At 50.2% G+C, this 22,204-nt stretch overlaps 1 protein-coding gene across 4 annotated transcripts in view; it reads right to left on the reverse strand.

Moving 5' to 3' along the window:
* Window positions 1–14,964: 14,964 nt before the first annotated feature.
* Window positions 14,965–22,204, reverse strand: part of Tenm2 (teneurin transmembrane protein 2) — an 884,372-nt gene continuing 877,132 nt past the window's right edge. For all 4 annotated transcript variants that reach the window (XM_076855696.2, XM_076855695.2, XM_076855694.2 and 1 more), the window contains 2 exons: window positions 17,272–17,402; window positions 14,965–15,726 (listed from right to left, as the gene is read on the reverse strand). In XM_076855696.2, the coding sequence (XP_076711811.1) occupies window positions 14,965–15,726; window positions 17,272–17,402 (893 nt within the window). The remainder of the gene's footprint in view (window positions 15,727–17,271; window positions 17,403–22,204) is intronic.

Genomic DNA, 22,204 nt, shown 5'->3' on the forward strand with positions numbered 1-22,204 from the left:
AGGTTTTTTTCCTCTAAAGCCTTTATTTGAGAGCTCTATATCTTTCCTTTTTAAGCTCTGTATCCATGAAACATCAGGAAAAAGCCAAATGTAATTAGGATCCATGGGGGATTCTGGGTTGCTTAAAAAAAAAAAAAAAAAAAAAAAAGGTACCACGGATGTTCTTGGGATTCCTGGAAGAATGTGAAGATGGCATGTGCTTCAGACAATATTTCCGTGTCAGCACTAAATATCTTGGGACCTGCAGTGGCATGGTACTTGGGTGGAGAAGGAGGCTTGTTCTTGGTGGCCATCAGCTGATGAATTTAGGAGTAAAGTGTCATGATGTCTGCAATTTACTGTCACATGATTTGGTGATCACTTGAGCATTTCGAAGGGAGGGAGGGAGGGAGGGAGAGTAATTTTGGCCAAAGTGTTAGTTGGTGAGTAATAGTAAAAAAGGTACTAAATTTGATACTTTAACTCCCAGCTCACTTATCACCGTGTCGAGCATGGACTACCCCCCAATGAATATTGTCCGAACTACAATAATAGCAACAACTATTCCTCGTTCACCTAAAAACATGTCCTAAATTGCTTAAGATGATCTATTAATTTCCTTTTTCAGGAACTTCTGATATTGGGCTTGGAGCAGCTTTATAACCAATGAGCCCAGCATACAGCTCTCTCTCTCCTGGTGAGCCATATGGCCTGAGTTCCAAATATATTTCATAGAGCTTAGCATTTTTAGAGTAAATGTCTTTATAAAGGAAATAAAGATAGGGGAGAAATTTGGCATATTTCAAGTAAGGTAAAAGAAATCTGAGTCGGACCATGAGTCACAATTTCTGGCCTGATTCAGACAAAAAAGGATGAAGTCACTGTCCTCACTGTCCTGCTGTCTTCCTGGACAGTTCCCTCCTGTGCCCACAACAGCTCTGCAGCAGGTGGCAGGTGTCTCTGCTCCATCATGTGCCTCCGGGACCAAATTGGCCGGAAGGGCTGAAGACAGGCACCTTCATGGCACCAGGGGGTCACAGGCAGGCACAGTCCTTTTGCTGGCCTCCGTCCCTTGTCTTATGTTTCCATTTCATCCCCATGAAAGACAAGACTGGCCCAGCACAGGAAGCCCCCACACTTGGCAGCCCTTAAAGCAGCGGACAGACCTTCAAAGACTAACCTTCCCTCTGCCATGGGCCAAGGACCAGAGGATAGGACTTGATGGAGCAGGCACTTGCTGGTGTGATCACTTCCGTAACCAGGGGCATCTATGGGGAGCAGTAATGAGGCAATAATAGTAATGACAGTGGCTGCTGATGGGGCCCTGAGCCCATAGTGGGTACCAAGCTGGCACTTCCCACATGCCCTGCTCGTTCCAACATCGACACATAAGGTGCCCGGGACTCCAGACCCAGGCCAGTCTGACCTAAAACCCCAGGGGTTTAGGGAGTGTAGAAGACTCTGGGAGTGTAGAAGACTCTTCTGGTGCATGAGATCTTGCAGATTCAAGATTTGGTACAGCTGAGTATTTGGTACAGCTGCAGGTTGATCTAAGCGTGATCTGTATTACTGTCATCCCGAGGGGGCAGGGGCCCCTCTGCAGTTCTCACACCCAGCTGCAGCACCTGGGAAGAGAAACTAGCTTCTAATTAGCAAGTTCATAGGTAATGCGGTTGCCTCCAGGAGGGGCACAGCAGGTGTCTAGGCCAGGCAGGGGAATTACTGGGGGAGCTGGGAGGCAAATCCAGCCTCCATTTGGCACTCCCCAGCATGGACACAGTCCACTGCCTGGAGTTTGCTCAGCAAAGTCCTCCCACTGTAGTAGGGTGGCCAGGGAACTCCCTTCCACCAGGTGGTGGGGAAGCTGCCATCTGTGCATCCACCCGTTAAGAGGGATCTGAGCTCAGATCACAAAAGGAGCTTCTAAGCCAGAAACATGGCAAATGGGATGACTCCATTTGCTGGAGCCAAAGCCCACCAGTTCCTCCCTGCTGGGTCCTTGGTTTGTCCCTCTAGAACCCATGATGAGGTTGGGTGGGACCAGCATGGATCTGAGATTTGAAGACCGCTCTATGGGAGTCCCACACCCAGCACAATGAGTGCAGTATCTGCTTCCCAGCAAGTCCCTGGAGGGATAAATGAATGTACTTTATGGGACCCAGAACCATCATGCCTAAGTGAACAGTGCGGACCATGATCTGGTGCTAATGCCAGGGGCTGATACCGATTCTTCAATGTCACTCCTTTCAGTTGGGTCACCTGGGCTGAGTCACTGCAATCCCCACTCAAGAACCAGGAACTGAAGTGTGAGCCGTGTGCTTGGGACAGCATGTGCCTTGTACCCGGAGGCAGAGAGGAGCTGGGTTCTGCAGCCTCAGATCTCTGTGGAGTCCACAGAGCAGGTGGACTGCTGCAGAGGTCCTGTGTGCTGCTAACTCCAGCAGATGGGTGATATTGTGTCCCTCTCCCCTTGTTACAGCGATGCCAGCCCAGAACATCAGCACCAGTGCACACTCACCTGCTCACAAGCCCTCACTTTCTCCAGCCCCACCCTCTCATAGGTGGCTTGAAATCCCCCAGCCAAACACAGGGTGTTGCATTGGCTCTGTAGAAGCATCTGTGCTGGTTCGCAGGTCCCCAGCGGGCCACAGTCTACATCCACAGCACCCTCTGTAGAGACCCATGTGGTGGTGTTTGCAGGGTGATACCATCGCCTGCCTTCATTGCTTTCCCTCTTTACTGCTGAGGGGTTGGCAGGGGGTCTTGAGTTCCTCAGAGGATGAACTCTGGGCTAATTTGGTGCAGGACTTTTCTTGGAGATATCAGGAACAATACCTGAGAGGGAAGGAGGGTGCAGGAATGGGCCACGGGAGACCCTGGAATGCACCTAACCTGGCCTCATCCGACCCCCTGGGAGCTCTGGAGTGGTGGTGACTCTTCGGAGACAACACTCCCTGCCATGAGCAGCGGGTCTTTGTGCCCCTGCTGTTCTCAGACACTGGATGTGGATGACCATTTCTGGGTAGGGGATGACTTTGCAGGCAGCTCCCTTCTGCCAGAGAACTGACACCTCCGACCAGAAGAAGGGGGTCTGTATCTGCTCTAAGGGACAGGCCACATTGTGACCCTACTGAGTTGGGCAAACACAACCTCAGAAGCTGGAAGAATGTAGAAAATGTCTTCCCATTATTTCTAACACAACTTTTGTGGTTTTATTGTTTTTAGGGTGCCAGGCCTAAGTTTCCCATCCTTGGATGTCAAAAATGCCTGTGCACGTGAGGTCAGCAAAGAAGGATTCACCCAGGGTCATCTGTTCTCAGCGCTCTCTCTCTCTCTCTCTCTCTCTCTCTCTCTCTCTCTGAATAGCTCCAGAGGGTTTTACTCTCTTGTCTTCCCTGAACTGCTGGTCTCATGGAGAGATGCCCATTTCCATGGTGTGAATGCTTTCTCCAGGGTGGATTCCAAACTACTAACATACAACCACCAAACACGGGGTTGGGAGGGGACACGTATTTGGGTCCTGTGTGCAGGCTCCAGCACTGCCCTGAGCTCAGGCAGGTTGAGCCCCAGCAGAGCACTACTGGAAAAATGCTCCTGGGCGCAGCGGGGTGGAGCAGCTGGTCACTGCTGCCCAAGGGCTTGCCCGGTTTCCTTCAGATCCTGAGGCCTGGGTGTTGAATGGCTTCAGCTTGGTCTCTATCCCATTTCCCTAGTGCTTTTTATCCACAGGAAGTGCTATGAGTGCGAATCTCATCTCTCTATCTTTCTTTTTGCTAGAACACACTCGGGCATTGCACATGCTAGGCAAGTGCTCTACCACTGAATTTCATTTTTTTTTTTTTCCTTTTGTACTAGAGATTTAGTCCACAGGTGCTTCACCACTGAGCTGCATCCCTAGCCCTTCTTTTTACTTTGAGACAGGGTCTTGCTGTTACTTAGGGCCTTGCTAGGTTGCTTAGGCTAATCTTGAACTTGCGGTCCTCCTGTCTCAGCCTCCTGAACCACTAGGATTACTGGTGAGCACCCCTGTATCCAGCTGAATCTCTTCCTTGGTGTGCAGTCCCTCTGTTCATCCCTTCTGCTAGATTCCCTCTGGGCTAAGCAAGGGTAGAGTGGGCTGAGGGGTTGCCAAGATGGGGAAAGGGATTTCACTGGCAAAGATTCTGCCCTGGGTGTAGGATAGCCAGGCCTTTGGAAGAGCCACTTTCTACCCTACAGAAATCTTTGAGATGTCACTAAGAGATGTGCTCTAGCTGGGAGCCATGGCATATGCCTCAAATCCCAGTGACTTGGGAGGCTGAGGCAGGATTAAAAAGTCCAAAGTCGTGGGGGTATACTTCATTGGTAGAGCACCCCTGAGTTCAATCCCTAGTACAAAAAACAAAACAAAACAAAACAAAAAAACCCAAAATACCTCTGCTGTTAGGTTCTTAGGTTACTATTTGGGAATGTAACACCCAAGGAGGTGCTAGACCTCTGGATCTTCTTCAGTTCTCAAAACCACTCAAGAGGTGGGCCGAAGCTCCCCATTCTGCTATTGAGAAAACTGGTTCATCAGGAGGTTTTGGGTTGCCCAAAGTGTAATAGGACAGGATTCAAGCCCAAACCCATTGCTTCCAAAGCTGGGATGGAAACCATTCGCCATATGCCCCCTCATGAGTCAAGGCCAAGTTGGATCCCGTCTTGGGAAGTCCAGGAAGCAAGGGTGGCCGTGGTGCTTGCGCTGTGCTCTTACCCCACCCACCGTGATTCCTCCCTAACTCTCCTTCTTGCTTCGTGTGGAGGAAGGCGTGTGTGAAGAGTGAGAATGAATGGAAGCGCCTACGGAGGTGTTTGTGGCAGCTCCCCCACACGTCCTTGCTCTGGTCGGTCCAACATTTCCACTAATTACACACCATGTGCTCCCTCCACGCCCCCGTGTAGTCTCTACTCCTCACACCGTGACACCCTTACACTTGGCATCTCCGCCCCTCCAAACATCCCCTGGAAGCCTGCACTATGCATTACCCTGGGCTGCAAGGTGTTGCAGAAACACCCACTGAGCTCCTCCATGCGCCGTGAGCTGCACCTGGGCACCCGTACAGACCCACGTGCAAACCAGGGCTCGCTGGGCATAGGCTGTGGGCTCCCCCGACATGGGCAAGTGTGTGCTGTGTGCTGCAGGTCTGCACATGCCACGCAGACCCTGTGCACCATACTCTGACCCACAGAACACAGTCGCAGTACCTTCCTGAGCTCACTCCTCAGGTGAGGCCTTCACCTGGCCTGTCCCCTCTCTCTGTGTACCTGTGCCTTTGGCCTCAGCACACCTCATGTGCTGGGAGAAGGAAGATGCACCTAACCACGGAGACTTCAGCCGAGAGCCAAAGAAGGAAATGGGCCTGGCAGCTGGGTGTTGCTGATCCTGCCTCTCCAAGCAGCGCCCTGAGGACTGCCTAGCTGGGGGCTGGTGGACATCCACACTTTCTCCCTGGAAATGCTTCAAAGTTCTTACCACATCCCCACCACCTGCCCTCAGAACATTATTCTGGCACCACCAGCTACGGTCAAGGTACTCTGTTTCGTGGGATTGTGAGATCCCCGGCACAGGGAGAGGACAGGAAGTAGGAGATAAAACATGACCCTGCACCTTGGGCTCTAGCATCCCTCCTCAGTCTCAGGGGAGATCCCCTGACCCCTCTCTACTGGTCATGGTGTCATTTCTATTGAGATGGAAACGAGGCTTCAGAGGTGCCCACAGCTGCTGTCAGGAGGGCTCAGGGCTCTGCCTTCTTCCAAGCAGGGCGCAGCTCCCAGGAGGTCCAGGGGATGGAGGGAGGAACTGGGGGAAGGAGCATTCTCTCCTCCACACTAGGTTCAAGAATCCAACCACCTAAGAAGCTCTTGAGTGTTGCAGCCAGAACAGAAGGAGAATCCAGGCAGCTCCAGGATTCTTAGCTTGGAGCTGTTGCTTGGATGAACATGGGAGGGCTGATAAATTCATCGGCTTTACCAGAGGACGGCAGCTTCTTCCTTCTGAAAGTTGGCGTTTGGATTTAGGGATAAATGAGGGCAAAGGGGGTGGGGACAGAACACAGTAGAGGTGGTCCTCCGGCCAGGGCACTTTTCACCTTTCAAGGAGACGCCTGGCAATATCTGAGAGGCTGTCATGACTAGGGGTGGGGGTGGATTGGGTAACACTGGTGTCCAGGGGTAGAAGCCAGGGATGCTGTCAAATCCTACAAAGCACGGGACCGTGCAATCTTGGCTCCCAACTGTCAGTAGGGCCAAGATTGAGAAATGCAGCCCCAGAACCAGGACTAGACAATGGGACTAGAACCATCTCTGCTGATGAGCTTGGTCCCCAGTGACAGGAACACCTGTCCCCCACATGTGGGAGGTGGTGGACAGGGATCAGAGTGAAGGAACAGGGGTCTTCTCGCCCCACACTGACCAGATGTCCTTCTCAGGGGACAGGTTCTCTAGGCTGGAATGCAAGCTTCTTGCCTTCCCAGAGGAAGGGAAGTGCCACAGGAAGTGTCCTGGGGTGGGTGGGTCAGAACCTTGTGGGAAGCCCCTAGAGTTCAGATTCAGTTCTAATCCTCCCAATGCACTATCTGTGCACCCATCCTGTCCTTTGTAACTAATCTCCATGAAGGGGGAGCCTCGGGCCCCTCCCCACTGTTCTCTTCCCAGCCGTCCATGTTATCTTGTTGGTTGGTGTTCTACACTAGGCTCTTTCAGAATTCCCGCACCTGCCTTTGTCTCCTGAGCACCTGAGATGTCTCAGGCACTATTGAGGACAGAATGGATCAAAGCATGCTTTCATTTGACACCTTATCAGCAGCTCACAGGCTGTTGTTTAGACGGCTATCCTCGCTGGGGACACTACCCATTGCTCAACTGTTTATGGAGCTTGGGTCAGTTCAAGGTCTTCTGAGCACTAGATGGAGGCTTCTCTGTGGCTCCCTCAGGTGCTGTAAGGATGTAGGTTTGTGGCTGCTGGCAACCACCTTCTCCGCACATGCAATAAACATCCCAAGGGAAGCAGAATGGAGAGGTGGAGCAGAGACAGCACCTTTTGGATATCTTTGGAGCCCAGAATCCAGCCATTTCTAGTATTATTCATGCCTTTGGACTTCTGGGTTTTGCTTTGAGCTGGGGTTCTGACACTTGCCTCTGAAAGTCTTCTGGTTAATACAGTAATGCTCTTGGGGGCATGAGACAGTATGAGTCCACCTTCTCCATTCCCTCCACTCCAGCCTTTGGCAAAATAGATGTGTGGTTGACTCTCAGCCAATAGGGACAGTTCTCTCTGGCCAATGACTCCTGTATCAAAATAAAATCTGTGTGTATTTCATTGAGATAAGACTCAGATAAGGGCTTATTGAGGGAGTGACCTGGAGAGCATGAGAAGAATTTGCAGCCACCTGGGAGGGGCCTAGTTGGGGTTTGATTTGCTGTGCAACCTCCTGAAGTCTCCATTTTCCCATCTGTTCTCAACTGTCTCGTGGAGTGCTTGGGAAGTTTAAGTAAGACTAATTTGGGTGAAAGTTTCTATAAATATATAAATATAAAGAGATTGCTTTTGCTGCCCCTGGAATTGGGCTCAGAGGGAGAAGGGACCTGTGGGTTCCTTCTCTAAGGTGCGCACTGAGGGGCAGGGCCCCACCCTTAGTTATCACTGAAGGCTGAAAAGAGCATCAGTATAGCCGGTCATGTCCTGCTCTTGTGACTGGCTGAGCATCATTACAGCAGCCCTGCAGGGTGTTATTTCACCTCCATTTCACAGGAGAGGAAACCAAGCCTGCAGAGTTTAGTAAAGAGCCCAGGCTTAGCTAGAGGGAGGGGAGTGGTTGAGATTTTAAATGAAGTTTCTTTTTCTGCTTCCAAAGACCATCACTCAAAAAACGTTTCAGTTTTTGGTAATAATTGCTTACCATTTCACGTGTTCATATTCAGTGCTAAGCATTTGCCTTGCATTTCAAATCTCTCATTTTCATTAACCTTTCTAAATAATCCTATACAGTAGGTATTTTTAGCTTTATGTTACATATAGGAAAAAGCAAGGGTCAGGGACATGAAGAAGTGTGGAGATGTACTCAGGCAGTTAGTGGAGGTGCTGGGCTCAAAATCTGGCGGATTTGGGGAACCTTGGGTCCCCGAAGCCAATCCCAGAGGCCCCTGGAGCAAGTCCCACCCCCGGGCGGGGCTCTCTTAGCAGCCTCCTGCCGCCTCTGGTCTTCCCACCTCTGCCCAGGCGCCCAGGCCGGCTCCAGGACGATTGTCTGGGAAACGTTGCCATCTAGTGGCCAAACAGCGAGCCAACACTTAGCGTCAGGCGGCGCGGGCTTGGGAAGGGGACTTTGGCTGACTTGTGGGAAGAGAGCCGCTGGGGCAGCCCAGGTGCTGGAGGGCTGCCTGTCCACAGCCTCAGGGTGGACGGTGGGGCATGGGGATGGGCGTGATCTACCAGAACTCACCTGGCCTCAGGGTGTTGTCCTTTCACCTGGGTGTGGTCCCCTTTCCCTCAGAAGGAGAGGGGAAGTTAGTGCCTGACCTGGCTGGGGTGAGGCCTCTTGGAAGGTCAAGGTCTGCCCTTGGTGTTCCACCCACGTAGACTTGGTCCCCAACTCCAAGGAAGCTGCGGAAGCTCCCATCTCTTCCTGTATGGAATCCTGCTGGGCCAACTGGCCTCTCCTCTGTTGTTCTCTGAGTTCAGGTCCTTACGTGGACATGGCAGGATCTCCCAGGCCCCATCCTTTCTGTCCCTCCTCTCTTTCCCCCTTATTAACCAAGAAACCCCCTAACTGTGTCTCTCTCCATTTTCAAGACTCCCTCATATGCTCCTCATGAACGTGGAGGACCAGCTTCGGAGCCTGACTTTCCCTCCTGTTCATCCTCCCTCGAGGGTCTCATTTCAGGCCTGCCCTCCTGCTAATCTCCAGTCCAGGGTGCTTTTCAGTTCCAGCTGAGCCTGAAAAACTACCTGGGGAGCTTTGACATCGACCCAGGAACTGTCCACCCTCCCAGAGAGCCTCATGTGGTGGGCCTGGGACCTCCACTGAGAAAGCTCCCAGGATTCTCACTATCCTCCCTCCATTCTCTCTTTCAGTCTTTCTTTTTTTTTTTTTTTTGTGGTGCTGGGGAGGGAACCCAGGATCCCACTCATGCTAGGCATGTACTTCACCACTGAGCTGTGTCTCCTGCCTGAACCAGGGGATTCTCCCCTGGAGCCCTGCTCCAGCCTTCTGACCTCAGCAGTCTACTTCTAGATTCATTCTGGATGCTTGAGCACCTGCTCTAGTTCCAGTCTAGAGCATCGCTCCCATATTCCCTACCTGGAGTCCCCTCATTGGCCAATGCCCAGGGCAGATGCTCAGGGAGGGAAGTTGCCGGTTCTCTGCTTCTGGTGGGCTCCTCCCTCTGCATCAGCTCAGGCCCCACTGGGGTCCATTGATTGACTTGCAAGTTCACCTCACGCCTTAGACCAGGAGATTTTTGAACCATGTTTTATTTATCTTTATAGTCCCAGCTTCTGACATGGCCAGGGACAAAACCGTGCTTGATGACTGGCAGCGCTGATGAATGCCTGCACGAATGTCACCTGCTCAGACAGCCAGTCTTCATGTCCCCGAGACTCTTGACCCCTTAGATGTCACTCTTTATGAAAAGCCCCCGAGGCTGTGAGCAGGGTCAGCTGCTGAGGGTACTGGTTCAAGTTCCTCCGCCTGGGCTGGGGGAGGAGAGCTTGCTCTTGAGGAGGTGCCAGGTGTGAGGAAGGGCCTCCACCTGGCTGAGCCCCTGAGGCTGGTACCCAGTGGGAATGGCTCAGTTCCCACTCACAGGGAAATCTTGGAACAGTTTTAAAAATAACAAAACCGTATATTAAGGACTTCCTGTGTGTCAGTGATTCAGTTGATACTCATTTAGTCATAGAAGCCATTCTGTTCCCTGAACCAAGGTGGACGTTTCTATGCAGCAAAGATAAATTTTCCTTGTATTAACCTACATTGGGTTTATCTGTTGGAGTAGCTGAAGATATTTACCATAAAGAACATGCATTATCTTACCTGGTTCTCAAGAGTTTCTTGGGCTTTTTGATTCTTTTGTGGTGCTTGGGCTTGAACCCAGGGTCTTATGCATCCTATGCAAGCACTTACCACTGAGTAACACAACTAGCCCTGTTCCCACACTCAGGAAATGAGTCAGGATGGGTTCCCAGGCAGAGTTCAGGGTCTGAATGAACTCTTAAGCTGCCCTGTCTTTCCAGATTTCTCTACCAGTTTGTCCTGGTCATTATAGGACCAGCCTGAGGTAAGACAGCCGACGATCTTTCATAGAAAGCTGTTTCCTTTTTCTATATTTTCTGCTTGCATTTCAGCAGACGGGATGAAGCCTAGAAGCTCTGGCTGCATGAGCTCACCTTGGCTCCTGGCCTGGGGTCAATTCCTCCCGACCTCAGTGAGCTGCTGCATGGTGGCAGATCTCCTTGAAGGTTCTGCCACACCAGGACAGGAACTGTCCTGCTGAGCTGTTCTGTGGGCCCCTCCTCAGTGGTCCTGACCCCAGGCAGTCCCACCAGGGAGCCCCCTACTCCTGTCCTCTTCAGCGTGCCTGCCCACCTGCACGTACTGTGGAGGCAGGCTGTGTGGCCCTGCTTCTCAGAGGGAGGTCCTCTCAGCCACTTTGGTCTCTAATGAGCTTGCTCTGCTGGGAACACCAGCAGGGTCATGGTTGCAAGCCAGCTGGCCCTGCCTCTCCTTCCCCTTCCACCTGTGGAGGTGAACTCTGCCTGGATGATGACAGGAAGGGAGAGGGATGCAGGCCTCGGGAAGGTCTCAGAAGACAGACCAGGCACCAGACTTCCTGGAGAAGCAGTCAGACTTAGAGGGCTTCCATCTGATTCCACCACTTACCAGCTGGGTGACAACTAGCCTCAGCGATCTCACCTGCCCAGCGTGTGATACTGGAAGCTCGTCCTTGCCACCCACCTGCCCCACTCTCCTCCATCTCTCTTCTGAGGTCGAAGTTAGCTTTATCTCCAGTGGAAAGGCACCTCTGCCTCCTCCTTCATCTCACCCACGTGACTACATCAGCTGCTTCTCTGTGATCTCTACTCTGCATCCAGAGCACTTGTTTATGACATGAAAACTAATGCACTCCTGCTGATTGATAAAACCAACCCAGCCATGTGTGTTTTCTGAGGCCCACTGGCCTCCTCATTGTTTCTCCTTGGCCTGACCCTGTCCCCCCACCATAGTTCCTTTGCATATCCTGCCTGGGCTCTGGAATATATTCTCTTTGCTTCACCTGGCTAACTCCCACTGAACTGTCAGACCTCAGCGATTTCTGTGACATCCTCAGTTGAGGTCACATCCCCTGTGATGTGTTTCCATTGCTTTCTAAATCTGTCCTTGGTGCTGAATGGCCCTGTCTTTCCACTTCTCAGTGTCATTCTTTGCCTGCTGTTGACACATTCTTCTGCCCAGAAGGTTCATGGTGCTGATAACGCCAAGGTCGCGGGTTCATTCCCCGTACGGGCCACCAAATGCCGCAGTCTGGCTGGGCACAATTCAGGAGCCACTTGTCAAAAGAAACTAACTTTATTTTTAGAACCATACACGCCAAACAAAACAACTCCTCAGGAAAAAACCCTCAGAGCCTAACTGCCACCACCGGCTTCCCACAAGCCACTCCCCCAACCACCAGCCTCTCCACCTCCCACAATGCTCCTGCTCTTGAGGCCGATTGGCTGGGTTGTGTGGGCGGAGCCAAAAAAGTCCCCCAATGAGCAGCTCCGTGGCCTGAAAGGGCAGGGAAACAGCCCAATGAGCATCACCGCAGAGGAGCCAATCAGCTAGATGTTGCTGGGGCCTCTGTGAGCCAATCATCAGCTGGCAGTCTGAAAGTTTGCTGGGGCCCCTTCGGCTGTGGCTCTCAACAGTCAAGGCCCCTGTTTGTGTCTACTCACCTTCCAAATCCCAAGAACATAAGTCCAGCACCTGGCATATGGCAAACTCTGAATAAAATGCAGTTGAATGAATGCAAGGTAAGCTTCCAAGGAAAACATGGCAGCAGAGCCCACGGCACCATTGACTGGCACCAAGTAAGATCAAGTTTTCATGAAGTACAGAGGATCCTATCCCAACTGTAAGAGAGGTGCAGAACAAAAATTCATCCACCCCCAAGTGCTCTTCTTACTTGGGTTGCTGCAAGTATGCAAGTTTTGGGATAAACTTAAGTAGGCTGGAAGAAAACACACACACACACACACACACACACACACACACACAAGGTCTCCAGAGGTGTGAGCAGAGTTCCATTAGTGTCTCAATTTCCTGGTAGCATCTTCCAGAACTAGAAAGCAGTAGCATAGTGAGGCCTGAGTATCTGGGGAGGGCTGGGCCTGATGGTCCTTCCTGCATACCAGCAACAACCCCCAACTTTTGTCCCCACCAAAGGGGGTCAAAGAGGCAGGCAGAGAGGACTCCAGAATGATCAGAACTTCTTAAAGAGCATCAAGACACTCTAAGAAAAGCCCCTCCAAGCTGGTCACAGTGGTATACCTCTGTAATCCCAGTGATTCTGGAGGCCGAGGCAGGAAGATCATGAGTTCAAAGCCATTCTCAGCAATTTAGTGAGGCTCTAGCAACTGAGCAAGACTGTCTCAAAATGAAAAAAATAGGGCTGGGGACATAGCTCAGTGGTTAAGTGCCCCTGGGTTCAATCCCTGGTGCCAAAAAACAAAAACAAAAACAAAAACAAAAAAGGGTCTTCCAAATGTTCAAAGCAGCACAGGCTGAGCATCCCAAATCTGAAAATTCAAAACTCAAACTGCTCCAGAACCATACTTTTTTAGCATTGACATGAAGCCAAGCCACAAGTGGAAAATTCTATACCATGAAGCTATTTTATGCCTAAAATTACTAAAGATACTGTATAACATTAACCAGGCGTGGTGGTGCAGGCCTGTAATTCTAGCAGCTTATAAGCCCGAGACAGGAGGATTGCAAGTTCAAAGCCAGCCTCAGCAAAAGTGAGGTTCTAAGCAACGCAGTGAGACCCTGTTTCTAAATAAAATACGAAATAGGACTGTGATGTGGCTCAGGCGTCGAGTGCCCTGAGTTCAATCCCAAGTACTCAAACAAATAAACAAAACTATTGTATAAAATTTACCTTTAGATGCTGTGGATGAGATCTACCTAAGATTTAAGCTTAGCATTGGATCTCATCCTGCAAGGTGCAGTTGTGCATGCTCCCTAGGGAGACTGAGGCAGGGGGAATCGCAAGTTCAGGGCCAGCTGTGGCAATTTAGCAAGACCCTATCTCAAAACAAAAAAAAAAAAATAGAAAGGGTCAGCAGTGTAGCTCAGTGGTAGAGTGCCCAGGCAGTGCCCTGGGTTCAATCCTTAGCACTGGGGGGGAGGGAAAGATTTGAGTCACATCCCCAAGACACCTCATTAAGTATATGCAAATATTCCAAAATCTGAAAAAAACCTGAAGTCCCAAACACTTTGGTTCCAAGCATCTGGGGACGCTTGCTTAGTGTCTCAGCAAGATCAGAGCTGTTTGGGGAACTCAAGCGCCCTCCCTTTTGACCATTTCAAAGCATTTCCACAGAAGACCAGTGTCCACAGGAGTTTTAGAGACTTTATTTATGTATAAACCATTTAAACACTTTGCCATAAATTATCTTTGCCTGTCCCTAGTCTTTGCTTAGCAGCAAATTAAAATTAATATAAAAACTCGATGAACAATTCATACATGTATATTACAAAAAAGTTCCTGTACCAAAGTTCTTATTAGACTTTTTTGTTTTTTTTTAAATTTTTTTCTTAAGTTTTTAACATTTTTTTTGTTTTTATTTTTATTTATTTTTTTTTTAAATTTTTCTCTCCTCATGGTGACTGTCATGTGATTGTCTCAGTTTCTGGACCAAACAAACACACTAATAATTTTAAATCTGAAACAGTGATTGCGCCTTGCGGCGTATGTATGTACAGGGTGATCGAGTGGTACCTGTTAGCAAGAGTCACAATGCCGCACCTCTACCGTAACTTGATACCCACGAACTACGGAATCTAAACAGACTACACCCTGTAACTGCGTATTACTGTCCACAATGGAATCTCCAAAGACAAAAGAGTATGAGATTTATCTGTAGTGAGTATAGCCACCGTTTTGAATTAAATTTTACACTTCTGCGCTCAAATAAATTAGCTCAGGCCAGACTAAGTGGAGACCCGAGAGGTAAGTGCCCGACGGCATTATTTCGCTTTGACTTTTGATAGGAATTTTTTTTTCTTGTGTTTTTCTTTTTCTTTAAAAAGTATTCCAGTGCTCACTCCTCCACTTCGCTGCCCCCCCTCCCCAGGCGCTACACACAAATCACCCCCAAAGTCGTGTTTTTAAATGCACCTGTATTTGCTTAAAGGAAAACGTCGGAAGCGTCTGTCCAACGAGCAGTCTGAATCGTCCCCAGCTGGTCTGACGACGGACGCCCTGTCAGTGTCTCCGCGTCGCTCACGTGTGAATGAGTGAGGTAATAAGATATGAGGCCTTCCGTCTTCATTGCTTTGTTTTCTGGTCGGTGTGTTTGTTTTGCTGTCTGTTGGTTGCTGTTTGCCTATTATTATTTTTTTTTTTTCTGTTCTTTTGTTCCTTTTGGATATTTAGTGTCTCTTTTCTGCGGTAGACCCAGAACAAGTGGGCCATATTTTAGGGGAACTCGGAACATTTTGTGTGTCTGTTCATTCATTCGTTCATCCGTTTGTTTTGATTTCCTCAGAATTTGCAGCTGGGCTTTAGTGTGCTTCAGGATGAGGGACTTCTTGCTTGGACGGTAGTAGCATTTGAACTCAAAAAATGTGAGCTTTCTTGCCACTTGGTCTCCTAAAGCAGCCCAGCCTCCGTGCCCCTGTTAGGTCTTCATCTCCTTAGGAGAGGAGAGCACAGTTACTCCTGCTCAGCCATCCAGACGAGGAATGGCAGCGGGTGACTTTGTTACCTCTTTCCCATCTCGTTCTGTCTTAGGAACTGGATGTTGCTGCTGCTGTCCGCGAGCTCGGGGTACTGCTCCACGGGAAGGACGTAATAGCCCTCGTAGCCCTGCACGCGCCCCGAGCTCAGCAGCTGCTGCTTCTCGCCCTCAGTCCACAGGCGGCTGCCCTCTCGGCCGTCCCTGGCTTTCTGCTGCTCCTTGGCCCAGGCGGTGCCCAGGGCCCTCTGTCTTGCCTGGTCCAGGACGCGGGCCTTCTCTTCGTCCAGGGTATCGGGGGTGAGGCCGTAGCGGATGCTGAGCAGCAGCGTGGAGTACTGGAATTCGATGTTGGTGAACCTTCGAGTCCTGCCATTGACCAGCAGCGTGGGCTGCGACACGGTCACGTTCACACCGCTCTCCAGTACCTTGCGGCCGATGGTGGTGCCCAGCGTGACTAGGTCACTGTCGGCTGAGCCGATCTTCACAAAGTAGTGGGTGTCCTTGCCCTCGATGCTGTAGTGCATCTTGTCCAGGTAGTAGGCATTGTTCAGCACAGATGCCACCTTGCGGCTGTCCTCGCTGGCGATGCTGGACACACCGGTGGTCACCCGCCCCTCCTTGATGGCAAACATGATACCTTTGCCAATGATGGGCGTGGTGGTGGCAAACCAGTGGCCTGCTTTCTCTCGGATGCTGGCGTGGAGCTTTTTAGAAATGACCTGCCCCTCCAGCGCCATGAAGGCCTGATTATGTCTCTCCGCCGTCTGCTGGACGCCTGTAATGAGCTGCGGGCACAAGAACACAGAGAAAGCTGAGAAGGTGCAGGCAGCTCGTTAGGAACAGCCAGAGAAAAAGCTTGGGACGCCCCAGAGGCCCTGTGTGCCTGTAATACTAGCTAACCTAGTCGGCCTGTTGGAACTCGGACGGGCTGCCAGATCTCTGAAGGGGTGAGCCACTAAGAGATGGTGACGGAGGTTTGTCATCTCCCCCGAGTCTGTACCTAGGCCCACGCACTTACTGTGGCTCACCACTGTTGGATCAGATTCCCCTGCACTGTGGGGTGCCACTGCCTTGTGTACTTTAAACCCAGGAACGTCCTGACCTCAGGGTAGTGGTCTACTGGAATGGCTGTGAACCCCACCCATCTAACCTGGCTATTTCTGAGACCAATGGTCTGGAGACTCATTACCTTCTTTGGATCAAGACCTTGCTACTCAGGGGGACCAGCCAGGGAGGGACCACAGAGAATCACCCTCTTAACAAAGTGGAACCTCAGTCCTCACCCAAGACCTACTGAGCTTACGTTACCTGGACACTTTGGGTGATTTGTATGCATGTCAGGGTTTGAGAAGCACGTGGCTAAGAGATGCAGGCTTTGGGGGCCAGCAGGGAGACCCCTCGGCTGTGCAAGAGTTGTTTAGGATCTTAGCCCTGGTTCTGCGGAGGAAGGAAATCACCCCTGCTTCCTTGGCCTCGAGTTCTCCACTCGAATGGCAACTTGTCGAAATTGGTGGTTGGGGGACAGGCAGGGATAATGGAAGAGGCTGAGCTGGGGAGGTAACGGCACTTAGATAAATGAGAGAAATGATGGCTTTTCATCCACTGAGTGGTCCCCGAGGAGCAGGACTAAGAGAATGCTGTTCCCAATTACCCAGCAGCTCCTCCTCGACTCTCTATAGTTATACAATCTGGACAATTATTCCGAGCAGCTGAGACCTTTCAGACTTCCATCGTGCTGAGCACCAGTTCTGTGGCAGGGGTTTTTCCGAGCACCCATGCCCTCTCCTCCCATTTGATTGTGGTAGAGGTCTCAGCTGCACCCAAATTGAAACTGACCACCTTTCGGTCATCACAGAAAGACCCAAGCACGAATTATGTTCTGAAAATTCAATCTGTGTACATTTGGGCCATAAAGCGCCAAGGTTTTATGTGGGGCATAAAAATGTTCTTTAATGGGACAGAAACTGCAAACCACAGTTTTATTACTTCCCATAAAAGCTGAAAGGGTTATGATCTTCTAGGCCGTGCAGATGGTGGGTTGCTGCTAGATTTCTCTGTGCTGTTGTTAATCAAGGAGTGACTCAAGAGTATATACTGAACAGATAATGATACCACAATTAAGGTAATAATTGAGGTTGGGAAGAAATGTGTGTTGCACCAGGTAGATGACAGCACCGACATTCACTTTCTGGGAAGCCCCATGTCTCCTGCACCTTTTATACCCAGCTCCAATGTTTTCCTCTCCTGACCCGCCCTTTGCTGCCCTGTGGTTCTGTTTGCAAAGGGAATGACGGCAATCATTTGGATTCCTGGAAGGAATCTGCACTTACCTGGCCACTCTCACTCGCTTGACTCTCTGACAATTCATAGGGAGGAGGCACGAAATACATTTTGGCTCTTGGGAAGCCGGGAATTATGTTGCTGAGCTGAAATCCAAACATCACAAGCCAGCTTTTCACATCTATGGTGGAAACAAAAATAAAGATTTCTGAAATCATGATGAATGGAAAGCTGCAAGTGGGAGGGAGGGGGAGAGGGGAGAGAGAGAGAGAGAGAGAGAGAGAGAGAGAGAGAGAGAGAGAGAGAGAGAGAATAAAACAGGTGTTCAGGTATGGGGTCCAACAGAGGAGGGAGGCAAGAGCCAGTGAGGTGTCCTGGGTCTGCACAGTTCCAGGAAATAGATGTCCTTCCTGGCTTGGTCAACTGACAAACCAAAACCATGCCGTGATTAAGAAGGCCAGTACTGCAGGGATATAGAGTTAGCTTGGATTCCCTTGATGTGTGACCCTGGGAAACTTCCAGCCCCCTCCCAGCCTCAGATATGAGTTGACATTATAATTGCACCAACCTCATTGAGTTGTTGTGAGGATCAAAGGAGAAAATTCATGCAAAGGACTCATCACGGTGCCTGGCACATGCACCACCCAGTGAATGCACCCTCCTTAATGAAGCACATATTTAAAGGGGCATCTATTACAGGCCAGCCAACACATCAGAAGCCTGTATACAATGGCCAGCCAGAGGGGTCAGTAATGCTTCTGACCACTGTGTGGGACGCTTGGACTAGGACTGCTGTGTCAAGGCTGGCCCACCATGGAAAGGGGGTTCCAAGGGTTGGACATGGATGGGATGCAATTTTCTGGCCCAAGACCCATTTTTCTAGGCCTCCTACTCTTCAAGGAGGGGTCAAGAGAGAACTCTGCATACTCAGGTAAGACACCCAACCAGGGGTCAAGATGAAGTCCTTTGCATTGGTAATTACACCACCTGCCCACATGCATTCTGTGCTGAATGTCCAGGTTCTCAGAGGAGGGCCACCTCCCCCCAGGTCTCCAGGCCTCCTTCTGCAGTGATCAGTATGGAATCCTGAACATCAGTCCCTAGAAACACTTGCATCTTCACTGAAACTATTGGCCTGGAGTCCAGAAGGACCAGCCTGGTTAAGTCCTTTTATGATGGCATCCTGAGATCATGCTTCACACTCTGTGCCAACTCCCTTTCCTGCCCCATCTCTCTCTCTCTCAGCTCCTGAAATACTTCCACCAGGCCCTCTGGAACCATCTGTGTCACCAGGGAAGCCTCACACATCTTCTCTAAAGGTTTCTTTCTATTCTTGCTACAACTGAGCCTCTCTCCCTGAGGGCACCGCTCCCCCAGCTTATTCTGTGGGTACTGGATCTGAAGGTACCATAGTCATTGTAGGCCTCTTGCCTGAATTTCTCACAGCTGTTAGCTTCTGCCTCACTCTCTGTCTCTCCACCTCTGATCCATCCTGAATTAATTCTAGTGATTTCTTAGGCAAATAGGTGGTCCTTCCAACATCTTGGTCTCTTAGTCCCTTGACCTCCTCTCATGCTCTGGACATTCTCATGGCCAATATCTGACTCCTGTCACGTCACTTTCGTGCATGTCACCCCTGAGCAGGGCCTCAACTCTTTCTATCCCACTCTTCCTTATAACCTGACACCCTCCATCTTTTGATCGCCCTTGTCTCCCAAGTTCTTCCCCCACATCCTAAACTCCTGTCCCCTATCCCTCAACATCCTGGCCTTCTAGCCTGCTACACATTTGCTGACCAGTCTCTGGACTCATTCCCTGGGTAGGTTCCCAGATCCCTTGTCCCCTTTCTCACTTCACTGGGTGTGATCACAATATTGGTCAAATCCAGGTCTTTGCCTCGTCCAGGTCTGCACGTGTGCAGCTGAAGAAGGCTGGGGAAGGAATCATCACCATGCTGAATGGAGCCACTTGGAATTCCTGAACGCGGACCTCCACCTTGCCTTTCTGCTGCCTGGCAACCCAACTGCGATCCTGTACTCAGCCCTGTGCCTCCCCTCCTGGATGATTTCATGCCTTCTCACCTCTCCTAAAGCCTCTACCTGCTCTCCCTTCCTGCCCCCAGCAGCTGACCTGGTTTTCTGTTCTCCCTCAACTCCTACCACCATGCAGCTGCCTGCACCTGGTCCCTTGTGCTAGCACTCTAAAGGGGCAGCTGGTGGGCACCCCTTCACTAGGCACTGGGTGCTGACTCAAGGTCATCATCCCAGCACCCCACCTCTTGCCTCACACCGTCTATTTACTTCCCTTCCAGGGGGTCAGCCCCATCAGCACGCAGAGCTGCTGCTCAATGTTCCTTGGTCATTTCCCCTTCTTGCCTTTTTCTCCTTTTGCTATCACCTATTTCTTATTTTCCTTTCCCCAAAGCCTCTCAAGCTGATTCTCCCTTCTCACTGTTTCCCATTCTCCTCTGAACCAGGCTGTGTCTCCACACTGTACTGCCAAGGTCATGACTGCCCTCCAGGTTGCTAAGCTTCCCTCAGGGTTCTCGTCGAATTTGGCGAGTAGAAAACTTGTTTATTTTTTGGTTTTCTGGAAAAACTTTCTTTTGTTTTTCCTTCTCCTACAAGTGAGTAGCGGACACCTGTCCCTTCTGGTTCCCACCCATCTCCTCATGTTGGCATGCCACAGAATCACTCTGAATGTCTTCTCCCCCATCTACACTCACAAACATATTCTCTTATCAAGCCTCCAGGTCAAAGGGCTATTCCATGCTGGTACGATTTATCTACATGCTACTCCATGATTTATGTTCCAGCCAGGACGGCTCCATGAACTCTGAACCTGTGCATATAATTACATTTCCAGTCTGACTTGTCCAGAACTGTCTCCCAATCTTCCCGCCCCAACCAGCACCACCATGGTCCTTTCCATCCCGGGTGGTGATAGCTCTTCTCTCCAGCTGCCACTCTCCACCCCGCCCCCAGTATATTTTTTAATTGGTTCATTATCCAGCTGCCATTCTTTTTTTTTTCATATTTTTAAAATTGGTTCATTATAGTCCAGCTACCATTCTTGACTCCTTTCTTTCTCTCACTCTCCACATCTCATTCATCAGTAAATCCTTTCCTTAAAAAAAAAAAAAATTAGCTGGGCATGTGGCACACACCTATAATCCCAGCAGCTCAGGAGGCTGAGGTAGGAGGATTGCAAGTTCAAAGCCAGCTTTAGTAATTTAGCAAGACCCTAAGCAAATTAGTGAGACCCTGTCTCAAAATAAAAAATAAAAAGGCCTGGGAGTGTGGCTTAGTCAGTGGTTAAGTATCCCTGGGTTCAATCTCTGGTACAAAAAAAAAAAAAAAAAAACTGGGGTAAAATTTCAATATTTATAGTCACTTGTCAAGATGATGAATATTATTTTTGCCACATTCAGGTGTCAACTGTAGTATGATCTACTTACTGATTGATTTAAAGAGATAAATTTGCCTGTTCAACTTAGGGAAATCCATTTTAAAAAAGAAACTTTATATTACTCTCATAAATGGGAAAACAGACTCACTATTGCAACCAGAACATAACTATAAAATTGGAACAAAGGAAAAGTCAATGAGATTCAGTACCATTTTGTTAGCTGCTACTAAGGGAGCCTGAGACACATTCGTTCCTAAACAGGGAGATCACAAGTGTCAATGAGGAGCTTGGTACATACCAGTGCCAAGCAGAGGCTGCTTGGTCCTCAACTAAACTGGATTCAGACAGCATGGAGAAGGGACCAACTGTCCCCACTGTTTCAGTGTTATTTAGTCTTGCCTCTGTGTCCCACATACACCTCCCCCCCCCATCTTCACTGAGGACTTCCATTGTGGGGACTTCCAAGGGTAGCAAAATTTGCAGGCCATCCCCAGGCCTCCCGTGGTCATCATTTCTCCCAGGGAGCTCTCTCCCTAGCTCAGGTTCCTAAGGACAGAGATAGTGTTATGGTTTGGATGTGAGGTGTCCCCAAAAGCTCACGTATGAGACAATGCAAGAAGGTTCAGAGGAGAAATGATTGGGGTTGTGAGAGTCTTAATCCAATCAGTGGATTAATCCACTGAGTGGTAACTGAAGTGGTGGGGTGTGGCTGGAGGAGGTGGGAATTGGGTTGTGGCTTTGGTGCATATATTTGTATCTGAAGAGTGGAGTCTCTCTCCCGGCTTCCTGGTCACCACGATGTGAGCTGCTTCCCTCGGCCACATTCTTCTGCCATGATGTTCAGCCTCACCTCGAGCCCTGAGGAATGGAGCCAGCCTTCTATGGACTAAGACCTCTGAAGCCGTGAGCCCTCAGAAAACCTTTCCTCCTCTATAGTTGTTCTGCTCAGGTCCTTCAGTCGCAGCAGGAAAAAAGCTGGCTAAAAGAGATGGTAAGAGCTCTCTGCCTTTGTCACCGGGAATTTTCGCGACCATTTCCATGGGGAGTAATAGCTATGCTTCCTCCTCCTCCTTTCCTTTCTTCTTCTACTGCTTCTGCGTCTAAACCCACTTGGAAACATCTGCCCAAGCTGCTTATCCTTTCTTAGAAGGCCCTTCAGGAACCACACAAGCACTCCGGCTCCTCCTGGAGCCGCTGCTGGTGGTGAGTGACAACCTCCCAAGGAGCCTGTGGAGAGGCCGCATCCAGGTGGGAGCTGGTGCCCTGGCCTCCTGGTGGCTGCCCACCTCCTCTCCCATCCCCATAGCCTGTGACTATGTCACTATGGAGCTCTGGCTCCTAACACGTCAGCGCAGCTTCCTCAGGTGTTCAGTGGATGTGAGAGAAGAGAAGACATGAGCGGGGCTGTGCTTCTCACAGGAACCCAACTCAGCTCCCGAGTGCCGGCTGGCCTTTGCAAGTCCAGGGACCCGCCATGAAGGCAGGGTGAGGAAGCTGGAGGCTCATCATGAGCACCTTCTAGGAGGTTCTCCTAACTCAAATCCTTTCTGGAGTTCATGGTTTGCTAAAGCCAAG

The sequence above is a fragment of the Callospermophilus lateralis genome, chromosome 5, assembly GCF_048772815.1.
Source record: "Callospermophilus lateralis isolate mCalLat2 chromosome 5, mCalLat2.hap1, whole genome shotgun sequence".
Taxonomy (NCBI): Eukaryota; Metazoa; Chordata; class Mammalia; order Rodentia; family Sciuridae; genus Callospermophilus; species Callospermophilus lateralis.